The sequence below is a fragment of the Haemaphysalis longicornis genome, unplaced genomic scaffold, assembly GCF_048455015.1.
Source record: "Haemaphysalis longicornis isolate Haplotype H1 unplaced genomic scaffold, Haemaphysalis longicornis Haplotype H1 scaffold_2, whole genome shotgun sequence".
In the NCBI taxonomy this organism is placed as follows: domain Eukaryota; kingdom Metazoa; phylum Arthropoda; class Arachnida; order Ixodida; family Ixodidae; genus Haemaphysalis; species Haemaphysalis longicornis.
Window position 1 is genome coordinate 43,990,771 of NW_027526295.1, and position 23,924 is coordinate 44,014,694.

General features: G+C 49.3%; 1 protein-coding gene across 1 annotated transcript in view; it reads right to left on the reverse strand.

Annotated features, from left to right (window-relative positions):
- Nucleotides 1-8,052: 8,052 nt before the first annotated feature.
- LOC144167932 (uncharacterized) overlaps nt 8,053-23,924 on the reverse strand; it is a 57,976-nt gene continuing 42,104 nt past the window's right edge. The window contains exons 14-17 of the mRNA XM_077697054.1: nt 18,331-18,476; nt 17,052-17,236; nt 15,705-15,867; nt 8,053-8,336 (exon numbers count right to left, since the gene is read on the reverse strand). Of these exons, the coding sequence (XP_077553180.1) occupies nt 8,067-8,336; nt 15,705-15,867; nt 17,052-17,236; nt 18,331-18,476 (764 nt within the window). The 3' untranslated portion in view covers nt 8,053-8,066. The remainder of the gene's footprint in view (nt 8,337-15,704; nt 15,868-17,051; nt 17,237-18,330; nt 18,477-23,924) is intronic.

A 23,924-nucleotide genomic window follows, 5' to 3' on the forward strand; every position in this document is an offset into this window, starting at 1 on the left:
TTCCGCCAGACTACATCGCCGAACGCCGGAACACGTTTCCGCCGGACTACATCGCCGAACGCCGGAACACGCTTCCGCCACAACGCGTTCAATCCCGGTCGCCGTCCCCTGCCCGACGTAGGTCCTCTAGTCCACGCTTCTCCTCTGGTACTGCCGACCGACTTTCCGGAAGCCCTGAACGCCGGGGAAACTGAAACCGGCGACCTCCGGAGGTGAGGCCGCTGACGTCAATGACCACCAAGATCCTCCATTGCAAGAACGACGACGAGACGACGAACAGCCGAAACCTAAGTGTAATCCGAAACCTATTACCTGCGATGTACTCGTGGATATCGACGGCCATGCGACGACAGCTTTGGCTGATACCGGTGCGGACTATTCGGTCATAAGCGAAACTCTGGTGTCTGCGCTAAAGAAAGTGGTCACCCCCTGGACTGGCCTGCAGGTTCGTACAGCTGGGAACCACCTAATAAACCCTGTCGGTAGGTACACTGCACGGATAAAAATACGCGGCTTCACATACGTTACCAGCTTCGTTGTGCTCCCGGAGTGCTCGCGAGATTTAATTCTCGGCATGGATTTTCTGCGAACAAACGGGGCTGTTATTGATCTGCCGAACACCAGAATCACCTTTTCGACAAAAAGAGCCATAGCGAGCCACATTGAAGACAAGCGCGATGGGGCGTTACGCGTTGTTGACGACGATGTCACTCTACCCGCCCGTGCTAGCTTGTTTGTTAATGTTAAAAGCGACGCATTCGAGGACTGTGAAGGCATCGCTGAAGCCAACATTCGCTTGCTTCTGGAGAAAGGCATATGTGTTGCACGGGGATTCGTCAGCCTGCAGAATGGATGCACGCCAGTCCTGGTCACTAATTTTTCCAATGAGCGTCGAGATCTTACGAAGGGTACCACTATAGCATTCATCGAGGAAGTCGCTGATGTCACGCCCGTAGGCACGTCGAACACAGCATCAATTGGTACACTCACAGCTGACCTGGGCATACCTGTGAAAATTAACCAAGACCTTTCGACAGCTCAAGTGGAAGCCTTAGAACATCTGGTACAGGAGTTATCCGACTGCTTCGCCACGTCCTCCAAGGTGCGCCAGACTCCCATCACGAAGCATCGCATCGTCACCGATGAAACCATAAGACCTATGCACCAGCAGCCCTACAGGGTGTCGCCCAAAGAGAGGGAGGCCATCAAGACCCAGGTCGAAGAGATGCTGCACGACGATGTTATTTAACCGTCTAAGAGTGCATGGGCCTCACCTGTAGTGCTTGTGAGGAAAAAAAACAACACGCTTCGCTTCTGCGTCGACTACCGCAAATTGAACAGTGTCACTAAACGCGATGTTTACCCACTTCCGCGAATTGACGATACGTTGGACCGTTTACGCGACGCTAAATTCTTCTCGTCCCTAGATCTAAAATCTGGCTATTGGTAGATCGAGGTTGATGAGAGAGACCGTGAGAAAACAGCTTTTGTAACTCCCGACGGCCTCTACGAATTTAAAGTCCTCCCGTTCGGCCTGTGTTCTGCCCCGGCAACGTTCTAACGAATGATGGATACCGTGCTCGCAGGACTGAAGTGGCAAACATGTCTCGTTTACCTAGACGACGTGGTAGTGTTTTCTAGCTCGTTTGAGGAACATTTGACACGGTTAAAAAGCGTTCTGGAAGCGATCCGGTCTGCACAATTAACTATCAAGCCTGAAAAATGCCACCTTGGATTCCAGGAGCTAAAATTCCTTGGACACGTTGTGAGTGCTCAAGGAGTGCACCCGGATCCTGAAAAAACTACTGCTGTGAGCTCCTTCCCTATACCAACTGACAAGAAGGCTGTCCGGCGCTTCTTGGGCCTTTGCGCTTATTATAGGCGCTTTGTGGAAGGGTTCGCTGGGATTGCGGAACCACTCACTCGCCTTACGAAAAGTGACGTACCCTTTGTCTGGACTGAGGAACAGCAAGCAGCGTTCAATGAACTGCGTAGACGCCTGCAAACCGCCCCAGTCTTGTCGCACTTCAACGAGACTAGCGACACGGAAATCCGCACAGACGCCAGTAACGTTGGAATTGGTGCCATCCTGGTACAGTGGCAGCAGGGTACAGAGAAGGTTATAGCCTACGCCAGCCGCACGCTATCCAAAGCTGAAAGCAACTATTCAGCTACAGAAAAAGAATGCCTGGCGGTGATATGGGCTATAACTAGATTCCGACCGTACCTTTACGGCAGGCCCTTCAAAGCCGTTAGCCACCACCATGCCTTGTGCTGGCTTGCTAACCTGAAGGACCCGTCCAGTAGACTCGCTCGATGGAGCTTGCGGCTACAGGAATACGACGTGACGGTTGTATACAAGTCGGGAAACAAGCATACGGATGCCGATTGTTTGTCCCGAGCACCGATTCCAACCGACGCACATGAAATGGAAGAGGATTTCCCGTTCGTAGGGGTCGTCCATGCAGCCGACATGGCCCATTACCAGCAGCAGGACGCGGATCTGAAGCTGCTCATCGAACACCTTCGTGGTGAAAACACCGCAGTACCACGATTATTTCTGCGATCTTTGCCTTCATATCTCCTGCGGGACAACGTGCTGTACAAAAGAAGCTACGACACCAATGAGAAATTTCTTCTGGTTGTGCCATCTGCTCTTCGAGGAGAAATTTTGCAAGCCTACCATGACGAGCCTTCCGCCGGACATTTGGGGGTTAGTCGCACATTCGCACGGATCCATGCAAGGTACTACTGGCCAAACCTGCTTCGGTCGGTACGCCAGTATGTGAGGACTTGCCGTGATTGCCAGCGCCAGAAGAAACCTCCCGTTAGGCCGGCAGGACTCCTTCACCCACTTGATCCTCCCGATGCACCGTTCCGGCAGGTTGGGATGGATTTACTTGGGCCTTTCCCATTATCGGCGTCGGGGAACAAGTGGATTATTGTTGCCACTGATTACCTGACGCGTTATGCCGAGACCAAGGCCCTTCCCAACGGCACTGCCTCGGAAGTCGCGAAATTCTTTCTTGAAGGCATTGTTCTGCGTCATGGAGCACCTACGATTGTTATCACCGACAGGGGCACTGCCTTTACAGCAACCTTCCTGCAGAATATCTTAACGTTAACACACAGCACTCATCGAAAATGCACCAGCTACCACCCCCAAACCAATGGCCTCACAGAACGACTTAACAGAACATTAGCGGACATGCTCTCCATGTACGTCGATCTGGAGCACAAGAACTGGGACGAAATTCTACCGTATGCCACATTCGCCTACAATACCGCCGTACAAGAAACCGCTCGCAGTACACCATTTGAACTTGTTTACGGGCGCTCTGTAATGACAACCCTAGATGCAATGTTGCCGGTTGCACATGACGACACAATCAGCCCGGATGTGGAAGCATTTACGCAACGGGCCGAAGAAGCACGCCAGCTCGCACGTCTACGCATTCGAAGGCAACAAGTAGTCGACTCTGAAAGATACAATAAGGGCCGCCGTCACGTCGAGTATCGACCCGGTGACCTCGTGTGGGTCTGGACACCGATCCGCCGCCGAGGACTTTCAGAGAAGCTGCTTCGCAGATACTTCGGACCGTATCGTGTTATTCGCCGTCTGTCAGACGTTAATTACGAGGTTTTACCCGAAGGCACCACAGCACGTTCTTCCCGCCGAAGAACTGCCCCGGAAGTTGTGCATGTGGCGCGCATTAAGCCGTATTACACCCGCACGTGTGACCCCCAAGAATAACGCAGCACTACATGCCCGACTAGTACGCCGCCGACATCACTGACTGCTTCTCCTTTGTTTTGGTGATGTCAACTCGCAATGGCATCGGGTCGATGCCAGCTTGGAGGGGTGGGGGCAATGCCACGACTGTAAGGTTGATTCCGTTCTCAGTGGAATCCTGTTAGGGATTTTGATAATGCACCAAAGAAGAAGAAGAAGGTTTCGGGCCGCTTGGGGGCCAAGGGAGGAAGACGAGAAGGAAGTCGAAGCTTACTTGGACTGGCTTGCTGTCGGGCACAAGTTCGCCTTTTAGAATAAACTCTCTCTTTCCACCTGGTACAACCCTCAACGTGTGAGTTCACCGTTACAATATAAACCGGGCGTAGACGTTTACATTTGGCTGTGAGAATATAAGGCTATTGCGCTATAACAATTTTACTTGGCTTAATCGAGTTACAGACGGACAGACAGACAGACATACAGACAGACCAAAATTTCTGTGTTTTAGTAGCCCAAGAAAGATTATCGCCTTTAAAAGTGGCGAACGACGCCCGGTGGTGGTCGCTCCGCCGCCGGCATCGTAAATACGGCTGTTCGCCGGCGACCTACGCCAGATAGATGTCGAACGCGCTGCGGCGAACGCGACCGGAAGCGGTTGAAGCTGCAGCTAATCATAGCTTTGTATTTCATGTCTGGGCATAGCGCCTGCGCACTCGGCACTCGGCAGGCAAAGAGCAGACGCTCTTTTCGCGCCTTTTCTGGGTATAGTTGTACCCCTTGGACAGCGGGCATGGAGAGGAGACTCTTTGAGAGAAGACGGCGGCTGCGGGTAGTTGCCATTTGTAGTGTAACCACGGTGTGGAAAAGTGTAGTCGAAATAGAGAAGTTCAGCGCGTGAAAGTGAAATTATCTGCAAAACAAAACAAGATCAAAGCGAAACCCTCGAGCAGCTTCCCCCATTGTTGCCATTTGGAAATGTTTGTGCGCTACCTATGAAGCCAGTCTCCAAAAAACCTTGTACAATAAACAAATAAGTAAATAAAGATTATTTCTGGCGTTTAAATCAAGTTTTATTACTTGTTAGTTAGGTTTTGCTGAAGACAAATTGTGAGCAGGGCTACAGTTACTCACTTGTTTTTTTGGACTGCACATCTGGCAACATTGATGCTAGCAGCTCCCTAGTCGGCGGCGTTCGTCGCATCACGTTACGTGGAGGTTGGGGTGGGCGAAAACTGAGTGGCGCGTTAAACCGCGGCAGCCGCCGGGCGAAGTTCGCCGAGAAATTTCGCTGCATGGAGGTCGGCCTTCGCCGAATAGGCTGGGCGGAGCAACGGCGCGCCCCCGGCAGCAGATCGCGGAGGCCACGAACCAGCACACGTCATTTGCGTTTTTAATGCGTTGGGTCAGGAAATGACAGCTCCAACTGAACGCACAACCTTAACGGAAGCTGCAGTGGAAGTTGCGATTGATTTGGCGGCCACGACCTGCAGGACTTCACAATAATTTCTGACTCACAAACGGGACGTTGAAGTTATCACCGTGGACGCATTACTACCCCAGCACTCAACATTCTGAAAACAATGGCTAAGCTACCTGAGATGGATATCGTCTGAGTTCCTGGCCTTGAATCCATCGACGATAATGAGGCGGCTCACGCCGCTGCCCGAGCGTATGTACACCGGGCATTACCCGAGCCGGAACGTTCTTCTCTGTCAGCAAAACAGATCCACTTCTCCGGTATTGAGACATCCTGGCACATTACGGGCTTGTCAGGAGAACATTCCCGCCACCTCACCCTCGGTTAACCGGAAAAGAGGCCACCACACTTTGGCGATTGCAGATAAACTCCTATCCCCCCAGCATGCTCCTTCATTCCATCTACCCGACATAGTATTACTCCCTCTGCAATTTCTGCCCCGCACCTGACGCCCTCTACCACCAGGTACGGGAAAGCGAACAAACTCGAAACCTACGGCCTATCCCCTTCCCATCTTTTGAGCAGTGGATGGCTCGTCTGGCAGATCCGGACCTTGAACACCAGCAAGACGTGGTAAAGAAGGCCTGGACGGCAAGTCGCAGGCTGGGTATCTCGAAATGAAGATACCATCCACTAGGCGAGTGTCCTGTTGCGAGTACGTACGCTCATCAATTAATGTCGGCTCTCTCTCTCGCACTTTCTAACTCTTGGCTGTCTTCGCTCTCTCGACGAGCCAAAGCTGTGGATAAGGGTCACAGGTGGCCAGCTATCACTCTCACTGCTGTAAAATTGGATATAATATGGTGTCGGCGTTAATATTCTGTTGGCAGGCACAGAATAATAATACGAAACAAAGTAGAAGGCTCCCCACGGTCAGTGAAAGTGGATGTATACTCTCACAAAAGGACAAGGAATCACGCTTAGGGTGCCACAGAAGAATATTTTTCTTTACTCTAAAAGACTTCCCACTATATTCTGAGATTAGAATCTTCGTAGTTTGGACTAGGGAAACAATTTTAGGCTTAGTTTCGACGTACTCGTGCTGTGGCGAATGCGTATGCGCATGCGTGTAACCGCATATGTTAGCTACCCGATCGGCATCTCTTTCAAATTACTTGTTTTCCGAAAAAGTGCTACTCAGGCAGCTGAGACAATGCCGGGAGAAATTCGTAACAGCGGAGCTGCTGTAGGTCGAGCATCTTCGTCCATCTGTTGTAGTAACCACCTCGCCGGCAGTTCTAAGACCCACCGATAGAGGGTGCAGTGGTCTTGCAGGGGCCGGTTCCTCTTACTCGATCTAGGGAAAGGATAGGGACGGAGCCTCCTGCCGTTGACGTCTGGCTGCCGATTCCATTGCGCGAACCATAGACTTTGCGTGGCGATGGCGCTGCCGTAATTGGGCCAGCAGCGTTGACGCCTGAGCCGACACATGAGAACCAGAGCTTCACTGTTTCAGTCGATTTCACACTGGGTGAAAGTTGGTAATCGCTAACAGAATTTCCGCAACGTTATATTTCAGTCAACCTAAAGAACAAGTAGGGTTCCGTAAAGGCTCTCAAGCAATGGACCATATTCACACGATCAGTCAGGTGATAGAGAAGTGCGTTGAGTATACTGAGCCCCATTATATAGCCTTCATAGATTATGAGAAAGCATTTGACTCGGTCCAAACATCAGCAGTCATTCAGGCATTAAGGAACCAGGGTGGATGAGCATTATCTAAGAATACTAGAGGATATCTACCATGGGTCCACAGCTACCATCATGGTTTATAAGGAGAGCAGTAAAATACCTATAAGGAAGAGAGCCAGACAAGAAGACACCATCTCCCCAATGCTATTCACAACATGTTTACAAGGATTCATAACGTTGGACTGGGAACAGGTGGGAGTAAGGGTTAATGGAGGATACCTGAGTAACCGCAGATTTGCCGATGACGTTGCCTTGCTAAGTAACTCGGGGGACGAATTGCAAAGCATGTTTTCCCCACTGGACAAACATAGTAGAACCGTGGGCCTAAAAATAAAATTAATATGCAGAAAACTAAAGCAATGATCAATAACCTCGGAAGAGCACAGCGGTTTGAGATAGGTTGCGAGGCAGTGGAAGTGATAAGCGAATATATCTACTTAGGCCAAGCTGTGACTCCGGATCCCAACCATGAGGCAGAGATAATTAGAAGGTTAAGAATGGGGTGGAGTACATACGGCAGACCTTCTGAGATAATGAATTGCAGCCTACCATTGTCCCTGAAGAAGAAAGTGTATGCCAGCTGCATCTTACCGGTACTCACCTGCGGGGCAGAAACTTGGGGGCTCACGAAGAGGGTTCAACTTAAATTGAGAACGACTCGGCGGGCAATGGAGTGGAAGATGATAGGTTTAACATTAAGGGACAAGAAGACAACAGAGTGGGTCAGAGAACAAACGCGTGTTATGGACATATTAGTAGAAATTAAGAAGAAATGGAAGTGGTCAGGGCACGTAATGCGAAGGCAAGATAACCGTTGGTCATTAAGGGTAACAAAGTGGATCCCTAGAGAAGGCAAGCGTTGCAGGGGGTGGCAGAAAGTTAGATGGGCAGATGAGATAAAGAAGTTTGCGGGGAGAAATTGGTCGCAGGGAACAAAAAACCGGGGTAATTGGAGAATGATGGGAGAGGCCCTTGCCCTGCAGTGAGCGTAGATAGGCTGGTGATGATGATGATGATTAAAGTTGGCCTAATTTTTCTACTTCATGTCTTCGCTCTAGTACGGATTGTTCTAGTTGGCATCAGTTTACGACGTTTGAACAAGGCTTGTAGAAGGCAAACAAAGTATACGTTTTATTGAGATTAGGCGGCTAGAATCGTCCATCGTCAATCGTTGACGTCGTCTGCATCGCTGCTGGGCTCGCCGGCGCTGTCATCTGACAAGGAGGTCTCGTGCAGTCGCGCCGACGAGGGCCGCTTGCTGCGCAGCGGCGAAAGGGGCGCGATTGTGATTTGTACTTCGGGCCGCGCCTGCGCCAGGTACTGGCACAATTCCGACTGGTTCATCTTGTCCGCGGGGCGGCCGTCCACCCGTGTCAGCACGTCCCCAGGAAACATGTGCTGTCCCGGCGTCTGCACGTGCACGTCCTTGGAGTCCTGCGCGGAGAGAGATGCGGACAGCGCCCACCGTCAGCATTGACAGAATGGCTACCCGCCTCCGTTCAACACCACAGGGAAGGTGCGTGGGTGAAAATCGTGCTGGGTGGTGCATTATGCAAACAACTAGCTTGGGCATTCTCGCCTGCAACCTAAAAGAAAAGTATTGAGATGTTGAGGCAGGAGCGAGACACCAAGAGTCGCGCATATATGCGCAGCCATGAGGGAATGGTGGCAGAAATGCGGACTGCCGACCGTACAGAGCGCGGATGCAGATATCGGGGATGGTTTGTCCAAGTTGCTTAAGTGATTGATCCCCGCTTCGGCTTGTATTCACGAAATAGTTCTATTCCGCAACTTCTCAGGTCGAGCGAAATGGACCTTTTCCCCGACCTTTAGCAGCACAGTGGACCTGCATGCGCCTCCACTTCTGTTGGTGGCTGGCTCATATCTAAGTAGCTGCCGTTGACGGATTCCGTGAGTACGATGGGTCCAACAAACTGGCTGGCATTCGCTGGCTGCTGGCAAAGCGCCAACTCATTACGCGCTCTTTTGCTGCTCGGGTGGCCCGCTGGATCAGGTGTTGCTGGTCCTGCTGGTCCGAGCTGTTCAGCGCGCATTTTCACTGCTCTGGATTAGGTGAGGGGAGCGGGGAGGGGTGGCGTGGGCAGAAGAGTACGAAGTGGGGCGTTGTGGCTGAGGTGTGGCAGCTAGGGCTGGTGGAGACGTGACAGTTACGGTTGTTACGGCTGGGGGAGACGTGAGACAGAATGGTACGGCTATAGGGCGTATTCGTTTGGAGGCACCGCCATGTTCGCGGTTCACCCTTGGTGAGTGCAGGGTGTAGGGCAGTGTAATGTCGGCGGGCGTGTCGGTAGTGCAATAGATATCAGATAGTTGGCTCGTAATGGGTTTACCACGTCTATTGTGGCAAAGTCATCCGGCCTCGTCGGGAGGGCGGTGGTAGTAGAGTTCGCGGGCCGCAGCATGGGCTGTTTCATTCTCAGTGAGGCACGCCTGATCTGGGGTCCAGATAGATGATGGTGATGTTTGGAGGGGATGCCAAGGCTGTCGGATTGGGGTGACTGATGGTGGCCCGTATATGAGATGGTACTGGCTCTAATGCATAATGGCGATCGGGTATAGGACGGCCGAAATTCCGTAGAAATGTGTGGCCTGTAGGGGTGAGCGCAATGAGAGCGAGTTGTCCGGTTCATTGAGCTTCTATGAGTTCGGACAGCGAATTATGTAGGCCAAGTTGAAGGAGTTTATGATGGGAGTGAAAACCGGCAGTCTTAACACTATCTCGTAGCCTCGATGGATGAGAGAATCTATAGAAACATAATAAATTTCTACTGCCCACACAAAGAGCGGCGCTGCGCATGAAGGAAGCCATTGCGCTGGTGCCGCCTATCCCCCATGTTTATGCGTGAAGGGGGTCTGGTGGTTATGTGATACGTGGCTGTGCATGGGAAGACTTCCGCGTTATTTCTGTGATTTTCGCGTCCGTGGAATATTACTTGAGGATTCCCAAAATAAATAAATAAATAAATAAATAAATACAAAATATAGAAATAATAAATAAAAAAATAAATAAATAAATAAATAAATAAATAAATAAATAGCAAAATTCTGAACAGCGCAAAAAAAAAAAACGGGACAAGGAAACGACGACAGAAGGCGCTGACTAGCAACTGGTTGGTTTATTGCGGGGTTTGCGAAATATACCCAAAAAAGGAAGAAGGAAACACGATAAAAAAGAAAGAAGTGCATCGACCATTGCACACAAAACATAAAATCGATACATGTGCATTGATTAAATGGTAGCAACGCTGATATGAGACGTGGCCAGAGGCGCGAGGCACGGAAAGGCATTCTGAACAGTCAGGCTTTTCATGAATCCCGATAGCGGATTTTCTTACTTAGTAATTCAATAGACGGCTTACTAACACAATAGCCGCCTGCCTTGTGAATGAGGTAAGCTTCATAGATTTCCCGCTCACGCCGACCCTTATACGTTCTTGCAACACGCGTATCGTGGAATCTGGGCGAGCAGCCATGGTCGTGACAATGTGTGGCAAGATTGCTACCAGTACCCGCTTTTAGTGTGGTTGCATGCTCGCGGAGACGATCGTTCAAACAGCGCCCGGTCTCACCGATATAGGTCTTCCCGCAAGACAAGGGAACTTCATACACAATGGAGCACCTACGTTCTACATGCGGTTTCGTGTGGCCTTTTTCGGAAAAGGTGCCCCTTGGCTCATTTATGTTCACTCGCCTACAAAAGCCACCCAGTTTGTTTGGTACTGAAAACACTACTCCAACACCTGCGCGACCCGCTACCTTTTTCAACATGTGCGAAACCCCATACACATAGGGAACGACAGCGATTTTCGCCAGCCTGTCCTTCAACGATCCAGCTTCGCTGCGTCTGCGAAATTGCCCTAGCAACATTTCAGCTAAGTCACGCAGCAAGGCTGTTGGGAGGCCTGCCGACGAGAGCCTCCCAACCTGCGAATCAAAACTGACCTCTACTTCATGCGGGCAAGACGTCTTAAGGGAGCCCCTTAAAGGGACAGACAACCGATTTTTGTCGCGTATATGTTCTCTAGCTCATATGAAAGCAAGCGTTTTATATAGCCCGGTAACCACAGGCAATTTCTAAACAAAGCGGCTGAAATAATTTTAATTTAGCAGCAAACTTCCTGAAATCGGAAGGGTGGTGGTTCGTAGGGTCGAAACTTGGCACTACAATATGTGTCCCTGTCACGTGACCTGCAAACCTAGCAGCTACTGTAACTGCTGAAACGCTTATTTACGTATTGAGAACCTTTTAACGTGAGTATTTGTACAAAGGTAAATTGTATATGTATTTCTAAACATTATTTTGAAAATTCTAAAGATACGCCTGCCCGCCGCCGCTGGGTTGCTCTCAGTGTGGCTAACAGACCCACCATGCCTAGAATCAACGGCAGCGTTCAGTAAACAGACCTAGTGAAGGAGCTTTGACGATTCTGCCTGAGGCAGAGGCGTTTGTTCTGCCAAAATGCCAAAATATTTGATTTCAGTTTCCAAATACGCCAACGGCAGCGTAAAAAAAAAAAAAAAAACGTCGCGCCCGGGAAGAATCGAAGTTCCCACTTCCACAACGTGAAGCCAGATTCTACCTATCGTCTATCCCAACAGATGGCGCATTCGTGCACAATAGACCGTTGCATTAAAAAACCCTTAACGGAACAGGAAACCCTGCTATTCAAACCTTTTTAGCTGGGGACAAGTTTTTAAATATCCTTTTTTATTTCGCATACAGACAAAAGTATGTTGCCGAGCTACTCTATGTCATGGTTGCCAACATCATTTTTGGGAGGGACACATACGGCTCGCAGGTCTAAAAATGTCGATTTAAAAAGTTCTAGGGCGTTATCAGCAAAACCGTTCCTCGTCAAGGTGCTTTAAGTGATGCGCTTTCATTTGGGATGGATAATATATACTCGACAAAAATCGGTTGTCTGTTTAAAGCAGCTCAGGCAATGCTCCGTTTCACGATTTTGGAATGGGCAGACCAGAACGGAGGAAGACTTTCCTAGAGTGGGGCGGATACTTCCAACAAACATGGCTTGGCCTGAAATGCAAGAGGAGGTCCAAGAACCGCAGCTCCTTGTCCGAAGGAAGTTCCCTTGTAAGCGTGAGACCAGCTAGGGTGGTCTCACGCTTACGGAAGTTTCTGACTACCTGGTCAGGAGCCCTACGGACGTTTCTGACTACTTCCAACGGCAGTGCCCCACTCAGGTGTATGGGTTTTCCCAAGTCATTAAGGACCTCTACTATTCTTTGCCGCACATCGAGCTCATGAAGCTCCTTTGGGAGGGAATAGACCACTACGGATCCGTCCGCTTCCAGAATACCAGTGGTGTGGACGCCAACACCTTCTTGAGCCTGTTGGGCCTCTACCTGCGCTCTTCCCTTGTGGAGTTCAACAGCGAATATTTCGTTCAGAGGAAAGGTGTATGCATAGGGTCGTTCTTGGCGCCTATGATGAGTGACCTCCTGCTGGCGCGACACGGCCAGCAACTGGAGGTTATGCTTCGTGCCTCCTAAACCGTGAGAATTTTCTGCTGCGTAGATGACTTCTTGGTGCTTTTCAAGTGCGTGACTGGTGGCGTGGACAAGCATGTGCAGTGCATCACGGACAGTTTCGAGACCACCCTAACTGGTCTCACGCTTACAAGGGAACTTCCTTCGGACAACGAGCTGAGGTTTTTGGACCTCCTCTTGCATTTCAGGCCAAGCCATGTTGGTTGGAGGTATGCGCCCCGCTCCAGGAAAAGCCTTCTTCCGTTCTGGTCTGCCCATTCCAAAATAGTCAAGCGGAGCATTGTCTTAGCTGCTTTAAGGGCCTTCCTTAAGAGGTCTTGTCCGCATGAAGTAGAGGCCAGTTTTGATTCGCAAGTTGTGAGGCTCTCGTCGGCAGGCCTCCCAACAGCCTTGCTGCGTGACTTAGCTGAAGTGTTGCTAGGGCAATTTCGCAAACGCAGCGAAGCTGGATCGTTGAAGGACAGGCCGGCGAAAATCGCTGTCGTTCCCTGTGTGTATCGGGTTTCGCACATGTTGAAAAAGGTAGCGGGTCGCGCAGGTGTTGGAGTAGTGTTTTCAGCACCAAACAAACTGGGTGGCCTTTGTAGGCGAGTGAACATAAATGAGCCAAGGGGCACCTTTTGCGAAAAAGGCCACACGAAACCGCGTGTAGATAGTAGGTGCTCCGTTGTGTATGAAGGTGCCTTGTCTTGCGGGAAAACCTATATCGGTGAGACCGGGCGATGTTTAGCCCACCTGATGTGGGGCTGTGAAAGACATTTAATAGAGGCAGACGACGCAAGGCGTATGCCCGAGGACACCACTCTCGCCATGAACTCGACTGAGCACGAGATACAAATACGGACTATCCAGCGGCTCGAGGCTGCTCTTGCAGGGCAGAAGCGTAGGGAAGCGTCGTCGGAGGGTCGACGGGCCAACACCCGCACACCCAACACGCGCTGAACGCGCCGACGCCCGCGAGGCATTGCTTCGAGGACGACCTGACCCTCGTCTATGAGAGGCCGGCCCTGCGTGGCCGTAGCCCCCTCCCTCCGCAGGAACATTCAATAAAGTCATTCTCTCTCTCTCTCTCTCTCTCTCTCTCTCTCTCTGAACGATCGTCTCCGCGAGCATGCAAACACACTAAAAACAAGTACTGGTAGCAATCTTGCCACAGATTGTCACGACCACGGCTGCTCGCCCAGATTCCACGATACGCGTGTTGCAAGAACGTATAAGGGTCATCGTGGGCGTGAAATCTATGAAGCTTACCTCATTCACAAGGCAGGCGGCGATTGTGTTAGTAAGCGGTCTATTGAATTACTAAGTAAGAAAATCCGCTATCTGGATTCATAAAAAGCTTGACTGTTCAGGATTGCCTTCCTTGCACCGCGCTTCTGACCACGTCTCATATCAGCGTTGCTACCATTTAATCAATGCACGTGTATCGATCCTATGTTTTGTGTGCAATGTTCGATGCACTTCTTTCTTTTTTATCGTGTTTCCCTCTCGCCTTCTTTCTTGGGTTTATTACGCAAGCCGCGCAATAAACCACGAGTTGTTACTCAGCGCCTTGTGTCGTCGTTTCCTTGTCCCGTGTTTTTGCGCTGTTTTGAATTCAGTATGCACCAACAAGCCCAAACCACCGTTCTAACACAAATAAACAGATCTCTTTTACTTCTGCGTACGCGAGTATAAGCCACCTGATTATCAAATTCCCGTACATCGAAGATTCCTCTTCTAAACATCGAAATTTCTTAGTATAAACATAAGCAATATAGCAGTACGGTTTTGACGACTGTGTACCGAGTAGAGTAAGGAACGTTAGCAACATCCTGGGTGTAACATGAGAAGAGATCGACGCAAAAAGTGAAGTGAAACATAAGGAAAAGTGCCTGTTGCAAACACCTGGAGAAGTAAATAAACTGAATTCCGCTCTAGGCGATCTGAAAAGCGAAGTCGAAACAGTTCATTTTACCGCACTCGTTAACTGCCATCTAATAGAATCAGGAAAAATAAGCAATACTCCCAGAAGACTAAAACAAGATTTCGAAAAAGCACTAAACAGTTTCATTTAATCTGTATCAGTGCAGCGCACGGAAACACTCCGAGCACCGATCTTTGGCACTGCTCGTAATATTCGATCATGGAGCGCCTGATCTTCTGCTAAATGTGTACACAAAAAATGAACAAACCTGAGCAACATTCATTGTATTTTCTTGAAGGATATGCGGAAATATTAGCTAAATGTTCTTGTCAGCTTTAACAAACACCTGTCAACGCTTTCCTAGCAAACCACGTGATTTTCTTTTGCTTGGAGGATGGATTTTAGATGAAGTTGTAACGGAAATTGCAAATTCAGTCAGTTTAGAGAAGCGACCGCGCAGTCATAATGTGTTTCTTCCGACTGTCCTCACCGTTTACTGCACCCTTCAACAACATCGGGGCGTCTCATTCGCGATGTTTTGGGCTTGTCATGGGGAACCATGTATAGAATGAAGATGCCATTTGTAGAGCAAAAACTATACTACGCTACACATTTGAAAGCCATTCATTGCGTTTCTCGTGACCTTCAGTCGCATCTGGCACGCAAACTGCGCCTTCCTTGTCGCTTCGCCCAATCCAAGCCTCGCCACTGCGGTAACACGGCGAGGCATCGTACGGGCTGGAAACGGCTGCTTCGCCGGCGCTTGATCGCATCAGAGTCGTCTGGGTCCCCTATGCGTGCGCTTAAGCGCAAGGAAAAGGTTGAATTCAATCATCCAGTAGATAAAACAAGACGGCAGGCTGTAAAATCTCAAGCAAAGGCAATCTTTTAAGAGACACTGTGCATGGCCTTTGCATCCGCTGGTCATGCCCAAAGGTCCTCTTTTATTGCGCCATTTTTCCACAGAGTATAACAAACATGAATAGATTTTGTATAAAACCGTCGAAATAGACGCGAAACAGAAAAAAAGAAAAAAAAGAAAGCAACATGACGCGGGTGGCTTCATGTAATACAGAAAACCAGAGGCGAGTTTCGGAAAGAAATTCTAGCAGCCTATTGTAAAATGGCCCGTGCGTCCACCGGTTAAAATCAGAAGTGCTAAGCCTGAAACGTTTTAAGCTTATCAACCGCTCTGATCTTGTTAACTTATACCGGGGCGGTTTCTGAAAATAGTGTGTCGTGTAGCCGATGGCCAAGCTCCAGAAGGTAGACTCGTGTCCAGTGACCCTGGTAATTGCAGCGCAAGAAATTGGGCATTTTATATAACAGCGGGGTTTTGGATGTTTGATCGATGTTTCACAGCGCACCTGTATGAGGTGAAGGCGGCTGAACGCCTTCTGGTGCTCGTCCCAGGTCTTGGCCTCGGAGGTGGTGAAGCCGTAGCAGGCGCCATTACGTCTGCCGGCTCGCACCAGGGACAGCGTGAGCGTCAGCCGGCCACAGGACTGCAGGATGCTGCTCATGTCTTGCCTGCATCGGAAAAAAGAAAGATGGTGGTTGTGGTGGTTGTGGTTTGCGACGGGAAAAGGAAAGAAAATTCACTGGGGATATTTTGAGCTCGGCGGGGAGCTCACCTGCATACAACCAAGTGCAGGGGAAGGGAAGTAGAGGGGGAGTGATAGGATAAAGTATAAAGAAAGAGAGAGAGAGAGAGAGAGAGAGAGAGAGAGAGAGAGAGAGAGAGAGAGAGAGAGAGAGAGAGAGAGAGAGAGAGAGAGAGAGGAGAGAAAGGTATAAGGAGAGCTGTCAGTCCTAGGAAGCTGTCAGTCCGGGCACATCAGTCAATCCCTGCATGCACTCCGGGCTACAGCCGCTGCGCAAGGCCGGTAGTTTCCAGGAAATGAAGCAGATAAGCGAAGACTTCCCGTTGGGTTACCGCAGGCCACTTCGGGACCAAAAGGTCCTCCATGCCGGCGCTGGGAAGGCCTCGACGCTGGAGCGCTCGGTGGAGCTTTGCTCTCGGACCCGCGTGGTGGGGGCAGAAGCAGAGTGGGTCCTCGAGCGTCTCCAGTTCGGAACAGTCCGCACATGTAGGGGAGTTCTTGCGCCCGTGTCGGCGCAGACGCTCCACCACAATGTAGCAGTTGAGCCGCATGCGGACAAGCAGGCAGCGGGCATCCCTGCTGATGCGTGCGGGTAACGGTCTGGGCGCCAGGCCGCTCACGACCCAAGGGTCGGGGTGCATCGTCTGCACCATGCGGGCAAGGACAGTGCGGGCCTCGTCGAACGCGGTGACGTCTTGGGAGACTGGGGTGCCCTCCTGGTGGGCCTCAATCAATCAATCAATCAATCAATCAATCAATCAATCAATCAATCAATCAATCAATCAATCAATCAATCAATCAATCAATCAATCAATCAATCAATCAATCAATCAATCAATCAATCAATCAATCAATCAATCAATTTATTGTCAACATTCCCCGCATTCTCTTTAGTGCGTTCTTGAAACTATGCTCATTATCAGTTCTTTTTCCGAGGCAGCATCGCGTCGCACCAATAAAAACTGGCTGCAATACGACCACGTGAATTAAGCGGACGTATATGCGTCATTTTGGAACATTCGGATTGCAGTCACAAAGGTCTCAGTGCGCCCAAACTTGCGGTATGTAGAACAGTAAAAGGCCCCGTTTTTCTTTTGTAACAGCGCATGCCTGGTGTTGATGATCCGGTACGGGCTGGACGAGAGCACGGTGAGCACCAGCTGGTCCCCGGAGGAGTTCATGATCTTGCGGACGATCTTGAGGGGAAGGCCGGAGAGCTTCTTCCCGTTCACAGCGACCACGACGTCTCCGACGAGAATCTGCGACATCTGGGCGGGACTGCCGCGTTTCACGCTCTGCACAAATAACAGAGCGGCGCCCTTTCACAATTGTACTGTTTTTGCACGTCTGAAGCGCGCCCGTGGTCATGACACGCAGGTAAATTTACTTGGGAAAATTCGAAATAAATAATTTGAAGCCGATTCCACCACGCAGATGTAAAAAAAAAACATGTCAGCACGTGTCAAGTGGAATATAGGTTATTCAACGCACGCACCCGCGTCAGAAAAATCCCTTAAGCTTTGTGAACGTCCTTAGCGAGCTCCTGCTTTAAGTGGAACGGCGGGCAACATTGAAAGCAGATTTCGGTTTTGAGCCGAATTGTAACGGGCACGCAGATTCTAGGGCTACGTTTAGCGAAAAAAAGCGCGTTAAAACTGCGCAAATACGCTACTTTGTTTCCAAGCCTTTGTGCAGGGCTGTAAAAACTATAGGCAGAAATGTAGCGATTGGGGTAGCGGGAATGGCAGCAGAAGGCCAAAACACGGAGGCAAGGGAAAGTTTAGACAATATCTGGAAGACTGCTATAGCGTCCACGAAACGCTTCCTGAAATCATGGCGCACACGTGGGAGCCGAGAGGAATGGACGTGTGAGGTTAGTTTTTAAGAAAGGCGAGGTTTTTTTTTGAGATAACGATGCCGAACAAGTGCAAGACTATTGGTACAAAACGTACTATTCGTCCAGCCTCTGCAATATCACGCGTCAATCTACCCTTGCCTTTTCCTGAGTCCCATTGCAATAAAGCCATTCACGGCCACACTTCTTGCCATTGAAATTTGAGCCAACCTACTTGTGTATTTATATTCTAGCACTACGCACCCTCAGCCGATCATTGATTCCGCACTTAGGCTGCCCAAATGAAACGTTCATCACAAAAAAAAAACCCACAGCAGTTTGTTAACAACGTTGTAATGACAGGCAACAAAGGAAGAATATGTTCTTTCATGCACTCACGCCTTGACCAACTTGCAGAGATAATGTAGCGTCGCGCAACTTCCCAGCCTTTCCGTGGCTAAAAGGAAGGACTTCCAGTTGTCCCCCGTATTCGTGATTTGCGCTAATCCACATACGAACCGAAAGGTCTACAAAATTGCGGACGCGGACGCTCACCTTAACCATATAGAAGGTGGCCCCGCCTTCACCCATGACGGCTTCCAAGTTGACCCCGAAACTCCAGAAACAGCCGAAGCTTTTCTTGCGGAACAGTATCACGTCCAGCTTCTCCGTCGCCCCCCGGTTTCGGCTTAAGTTGTCCGCTGCGAAGAGAGTGCCGCGCTCTGAACCGAGCTCGCTTTTGTAGCGTAAGCTACACTGGCCGAGGTTGAGCAGTTTCGCGTGGGCCGTGTAGGGCCGTTCTGCGCAAGCGCGGGGAGCATTGGATTGGTTTGGATCGGATAGGATTGGCTTGCATTGGCTTGGCTTGGCTTGGATTTGATTTGGACTGGATTGGATTAGAATAAATTGGATTGTGTTGGATTGAAATTCAATGCAATTGGAGTACGAGTGTGTAGAGAACTGAGTCTGCACATTCGCCGGTCTGCGCATTCCAGAGGAGCGACGTCATAGCCACGGCAGACGCACTGGCGTGCCTAGCTGTGCGCCTCCGTTGCGCAGTAGCAAAGTCTGACGCGGCGTCGGAGCCGCTTGATAGCCGTTTCGCGTGGCTCCTGGAGAGCCGTACTGCGGGAGGAGCCATGCGCGAGGAGCAGTGACTGCACTGGACTGGACTGGACTGGATTAAATCGGATTGGATTGGATTGGTTTGGAAATCGTTTTAGCAGTAATAACCATGATAATGAGGTAATTCTAGACAACCAGGAAACATGAGAATAACCAGCTGAACCTTAGCGCACTACTTACGGCAAGCAAACTATTTATTTTTCTGGAATTTCTTTTTGGAATAGTTTTCCTTCTGACATTAAAGCATCCCGCTCCTTGAATGTACTTAAATCGACGTTAAAAAATCATATCATGTCAACAAACTAGCCTGTTTTTCTGTTTCTTAATTGTTTCTTGATCATTGCGAGTGGCGTTCTCTAATAACTTGTTTATGTAATAAGCGTGTTATTTTTGGTTTTCAATTGTATTTGTGAGATTACAAGTGCATATTCCTATTTATTTGTCTCAATTGCATTTTACTGTAGTTCCGTCTCTCTGCTATATACATTACATTTTTGTTTCACTTCTACATTGTGCAAGAGGTCCCCTTACAGTTTCTGACTATGGGACCTCTTCCTGTATATCTTGCACATGTCATCTGAATTTTGCACAATAAACCTTTTCTGATTTCTGATTTCACGCAACGTATATCCTGGCATAGCCGAGCTAAGCCACTGCTAATTTTTTTCTGCGAAGCCGGTTACTTCTGGGTCCTGTGCGCATGACTCGCATGAATTCTAGATTGATTGTGGGGTTTAACGCGCCGACGCAACGCAGGCGATGAGGCGCGCCGTAGTGGAGGGCTCCGGATTAATTTTGACCACCTGGGGATCTTTATCGTGCGCCGAAATCTCGTACACACGGGCCTCGCATGAATTCTAAAGGAAGGGGGTAACACCCGGGCCGGGAAACTCCCACGAAAAGAACCCGTCCGCGCGCAGAAAACCGGGTAGGAAAAGAGGAGCGGCAGCAGGCGGGGAGCAGGAGAGAGTTGCTAGAGCGTCGCGTATGCTCGGCGCTGTATTAGAGCATCGGGTGCGTCCGTTTCCTCGAGCCACAAGTACTACTCGAATGAAAGTGGCGTTTAGGATCGGCATTATGTTAGACTCACAGAGGGGAGGAGAGGGCACAGTGCAGTAGCTGGAGAATTGCATTTTGGGGGGGGGGGGGGGGAGATAGTTGAGTCGAACGCGACACAGCCTCTCCAACCGCCAATCCCGTGGTTCCGTGGTTCCGTGGTTCCGTGGTTCCGTGCGCTTCTTTGTACTGTGCCCCGGTCCATCGTGTTATCTTGCGGAAATGTGCGCAACCAAATAAAAGAGAATGACTCTGTTCCGGTAACTTCTGGCGTCCCCCAGGGTAGCGTCCTTGGTCCTCTCCTTTTCCTTGTCTATGTTAATGATCTTCCCAACTCTGTATCTTCTCAAGTTAGACTGTTTGCAGATGACTGCGTAATATATCGTACCATTTCCTGTGATTCCGACCGTTTAACCTTGCAATCTGATCTGGACAAAATTAACCTCTGGTGTTCAACCTGGCCTATGTCACTAAACGTTTCTAAAACTAAGTTTATGTCCTTTACTAACGCTACTAACCGTATTCCCACTTATTACTTCTTGAATAATGCGCCACGTGAGTTCACATCTTCTTACAAGTACCTTGGCCTTCACTTTCAGCAGGATCTAACATGGCAGCATCACGTCGAACTTACTCTTGCAAGCACTAACCGTTCGCTTGGGTTGCTAAAACGTAATTTAAAACAGGCTCCATCACAGTTAAAAAAGATTGCTTTCACCACTTTAATTCGCCCTAAATTAGAGTATGCTAGCGCCATTTGGGACCCTCATCAAGCCTACATCGAATCAAATATTGAATCCGTGCAAAACCGTGCTGCTCGGTTTATTTACTCTGATTATTCTTCCTTTTCCAGCGTCACTAACTTGAAAAACCGTGCTGAACTAGTTGATTTGGCCCTGCGCCGGAAACATGCGCGCTTATCACTTTTTCACAAGCTTTATAACCACCCGTCACTGCGTGAAAGTTTTTTTGAAAGCCCCTCTGCTCTCTTTCCACGACGCGATCACCCCAATAAAGTTAAACGCCCACAATGTCATTCACTTCGTTTCGCACAATCATTCATACCGCGCACCATTGTTGAGTGGAATGACTTGCCAGCACATGTTGCCACCGAAAAAGATTCTAATAAATTCTTGCAGCTCTTGCACGCTACGGTCACTAACTAGAATTTTTTTTCTGTAGTTTTTACCTCTAGCATAAATTGTGGCAGTAGCTTGCATACGTTGCTCTTGCTTCAGGCTATTTCTTCATACGCTGCCACTTGTTATGTTCTCTGTTCTTTGTTTTTGCGTTATATTGTTTTCTTTTTCAGCCAATATTATGGGCGCAATAGTGTCAAGCAAATTCTTGAGGTCTTGCGAGCCATGTTCTCAATTTATCTGATTGTTTAACGATTGTACAACACGGTATGGCTGTAGGTTGTATTTATTGTTCCTTCCCTTCGTTGCGACTAATTACTGGTTATAATGCGTTTTGTATTTTTGTTAGTAATTTTGTATAATGTTGTCTTGCCCCCCTCCCCCCTATGTAATACCCTCGTCAGAGGGCCTTTCGGGGTACACTGAATGAAAAAACAGTTTTGCTGGCAACCCGCCACCATATCGATGGTTAGGCCACCATTTTTTTTCTTCTGGAACGTTAGCCACATCCCCTTCATAAACGCCTAAAAGGTCTCTCGGAGGGTTACGTGCTCAAAGGATATGAGTACATATATCGGAACAACCGGTCAGGCTGTTCGTCTTGAGCAGGCGCTGCTTGCTACGCTTTAATAGGGAGTTCAGCATAATCTTACCGTGCTTACGTAACCGCCTGCCGCAATTGTGGGAACCGACTACGCATGCACAAATAGTTACCGTAAAGGGTTAGTTACTCCTCCAGGTTCTACCGTTGCCACTAGAATTGGCTGCGCCGCTGAACCGTACCTTCGCATCTTTAATACAGCAAAACACTCCACTTGGCACCTAATTCTTCTTAGATGCAATACAAGTATCCGTCGTTAACGTTTCTTATGTTACCGCTGCTAAATGATCGTCAGGAGTACGACAAACGGCTCTTTTTCTCAGGCGGGTGAGTAATATGGCCGCCTTCTACTTGGGTTAAGCCTCGGCCGCCTCAAATACTTCGGACGTGTTGCTGAGTCAGCAAAGCGTTTTCACGCCTCCGAAATCATGATTGGGATACCAATGTTGGTTCTAGTGCAATTATCACAATACAATTTACTAAATTGGAGTCAGAATATTTAGCGCATTCCCGAATTCGTCATCTTATTTGGTTCCACCTGTCAACAGTAGGTGGTGCCATTAGGTTCATGTTTTCCTTTTTAAAGCAGTACAGGAGATGTCTGCAATAATATCAAAACAAATTATTTTGTGAAATCTTATTGCGAAAAGTCCAAGATTCGAGCATTTTAAACGAAAGCAAATAGCTCTGAGCGACAAAGCTTTGATTTATTTGTTTTGAGACTAATATGTCGGAGATTGCGCCCTCCAGCACGATGACCGGTAAATCGGAATACTTAAACCGCAAACGGTGTGCTAAAAGGTGTTCTACCGTGTTCAGCAGTAAACGAAAACTCCAGCTTCCGGTAACACGGTAAACAGTAATGTCAACACGGTAACGGCACGCTAATACTACCTAACAGTAGTAGGCTCTACGGGCTCTAGGGAACGACTTGCAGTGCTTTATATCTGCGAGCTACTCAACCCGCACAGCAATCGCAACATCCTTTCTGGTGCTTACGGAATAGTTCTGATGCAAGTTCTGAGGGAATAACTCCACTGTTACCATTTGCATAGCTCCTGAGAATACCTAGAATGTCTTTTTTTCCCTCATTGGTCCCCAATGGGGACGTCCCAGAATTTGAAAGCCGACTGCGGTTAACTAAGCCAGCTTAAAAAGAAGCCTCAAAGTAAAGGCGCTGAAAATGATTTCACATAGCCGCGTAAAAGACGGTTACACCTCATTCTTCGCTGTAACCACTTGGTAGATCGGCTTCGCCTCTGGGAGAATGACCGGCCTCGCCTCTGTGAACTGCGCCATGCCCGCACGTGACGTGCGGATACGCGACCAAAAGCAACTATTGATGTCATCAGTGTGCGGTAAGAAGCTGACAACGAGGATAACGGTTGTTCAACACCAAAAGGTCGCACATGTTAAACATGCGGACTGTTTAAAATGCAGTGGGAAAAGCAAGGTGGCTCCACAGGTTGTGCAAGGGAGGGTGCTACCGCGCTTGATGGCAAACGTGCTGCAAAGATGGAGACTCGCGAGAACAAAGCGAGCGCCTTTTCCTATGTGCTTGTCTTTCTTTCTACTTAAAGGAGTACTGAAACGAAATTTCAAAGCTGAGATAACTATGTAAAACGCTTCCTTTTTATCAGGAGATATCTCCCAGCAAGTTTCAGCAGCAACCGTTCAGCGAAACATATTTAAAATCCATTTTAATCTTCGCCCGCACGAGAAAGCCCAGAGCGGGCCGACGTGACATCATCTGCTACGTGCCCCAAACTGCCGACGTCGGGGCTCCCGTGACGAAGCCGACGCGCTGGCTGTGGTTGGCGCGTGCTGCTCGGGCGTGTGTACACGTCATGGTTCTGGGACTGACGTCATGCTGCCCGGGTCTGTGGGGACGGCGAAGACCTCGGCCGGTCTGGGCGCGTGCGTGCGCTCGCTCGCGCGCGCTTCCAGAGAGGCAGCGATACGGCAAGACTGGTGACGCCATGTGATGCATGCTGTCATGGCGGCCGCTCGGCGTTTTTTTGTCGAAACCGAAACTGGCACGAATAAACGACGCCGTAAATGAAAGTTTACGCTGCGCTCGACCGTCTAATCTGTCATTCTATGATTAGTGGGCTGGTAGGTACGCATAGCAGCGTAAAAAACGTAACATAAAAATTTCGTGTCAGTACTCCTTTAACACTTTTGACAGCTTTCTCAATGGGAGCGTACACTATCGCGTCGACTCGCTG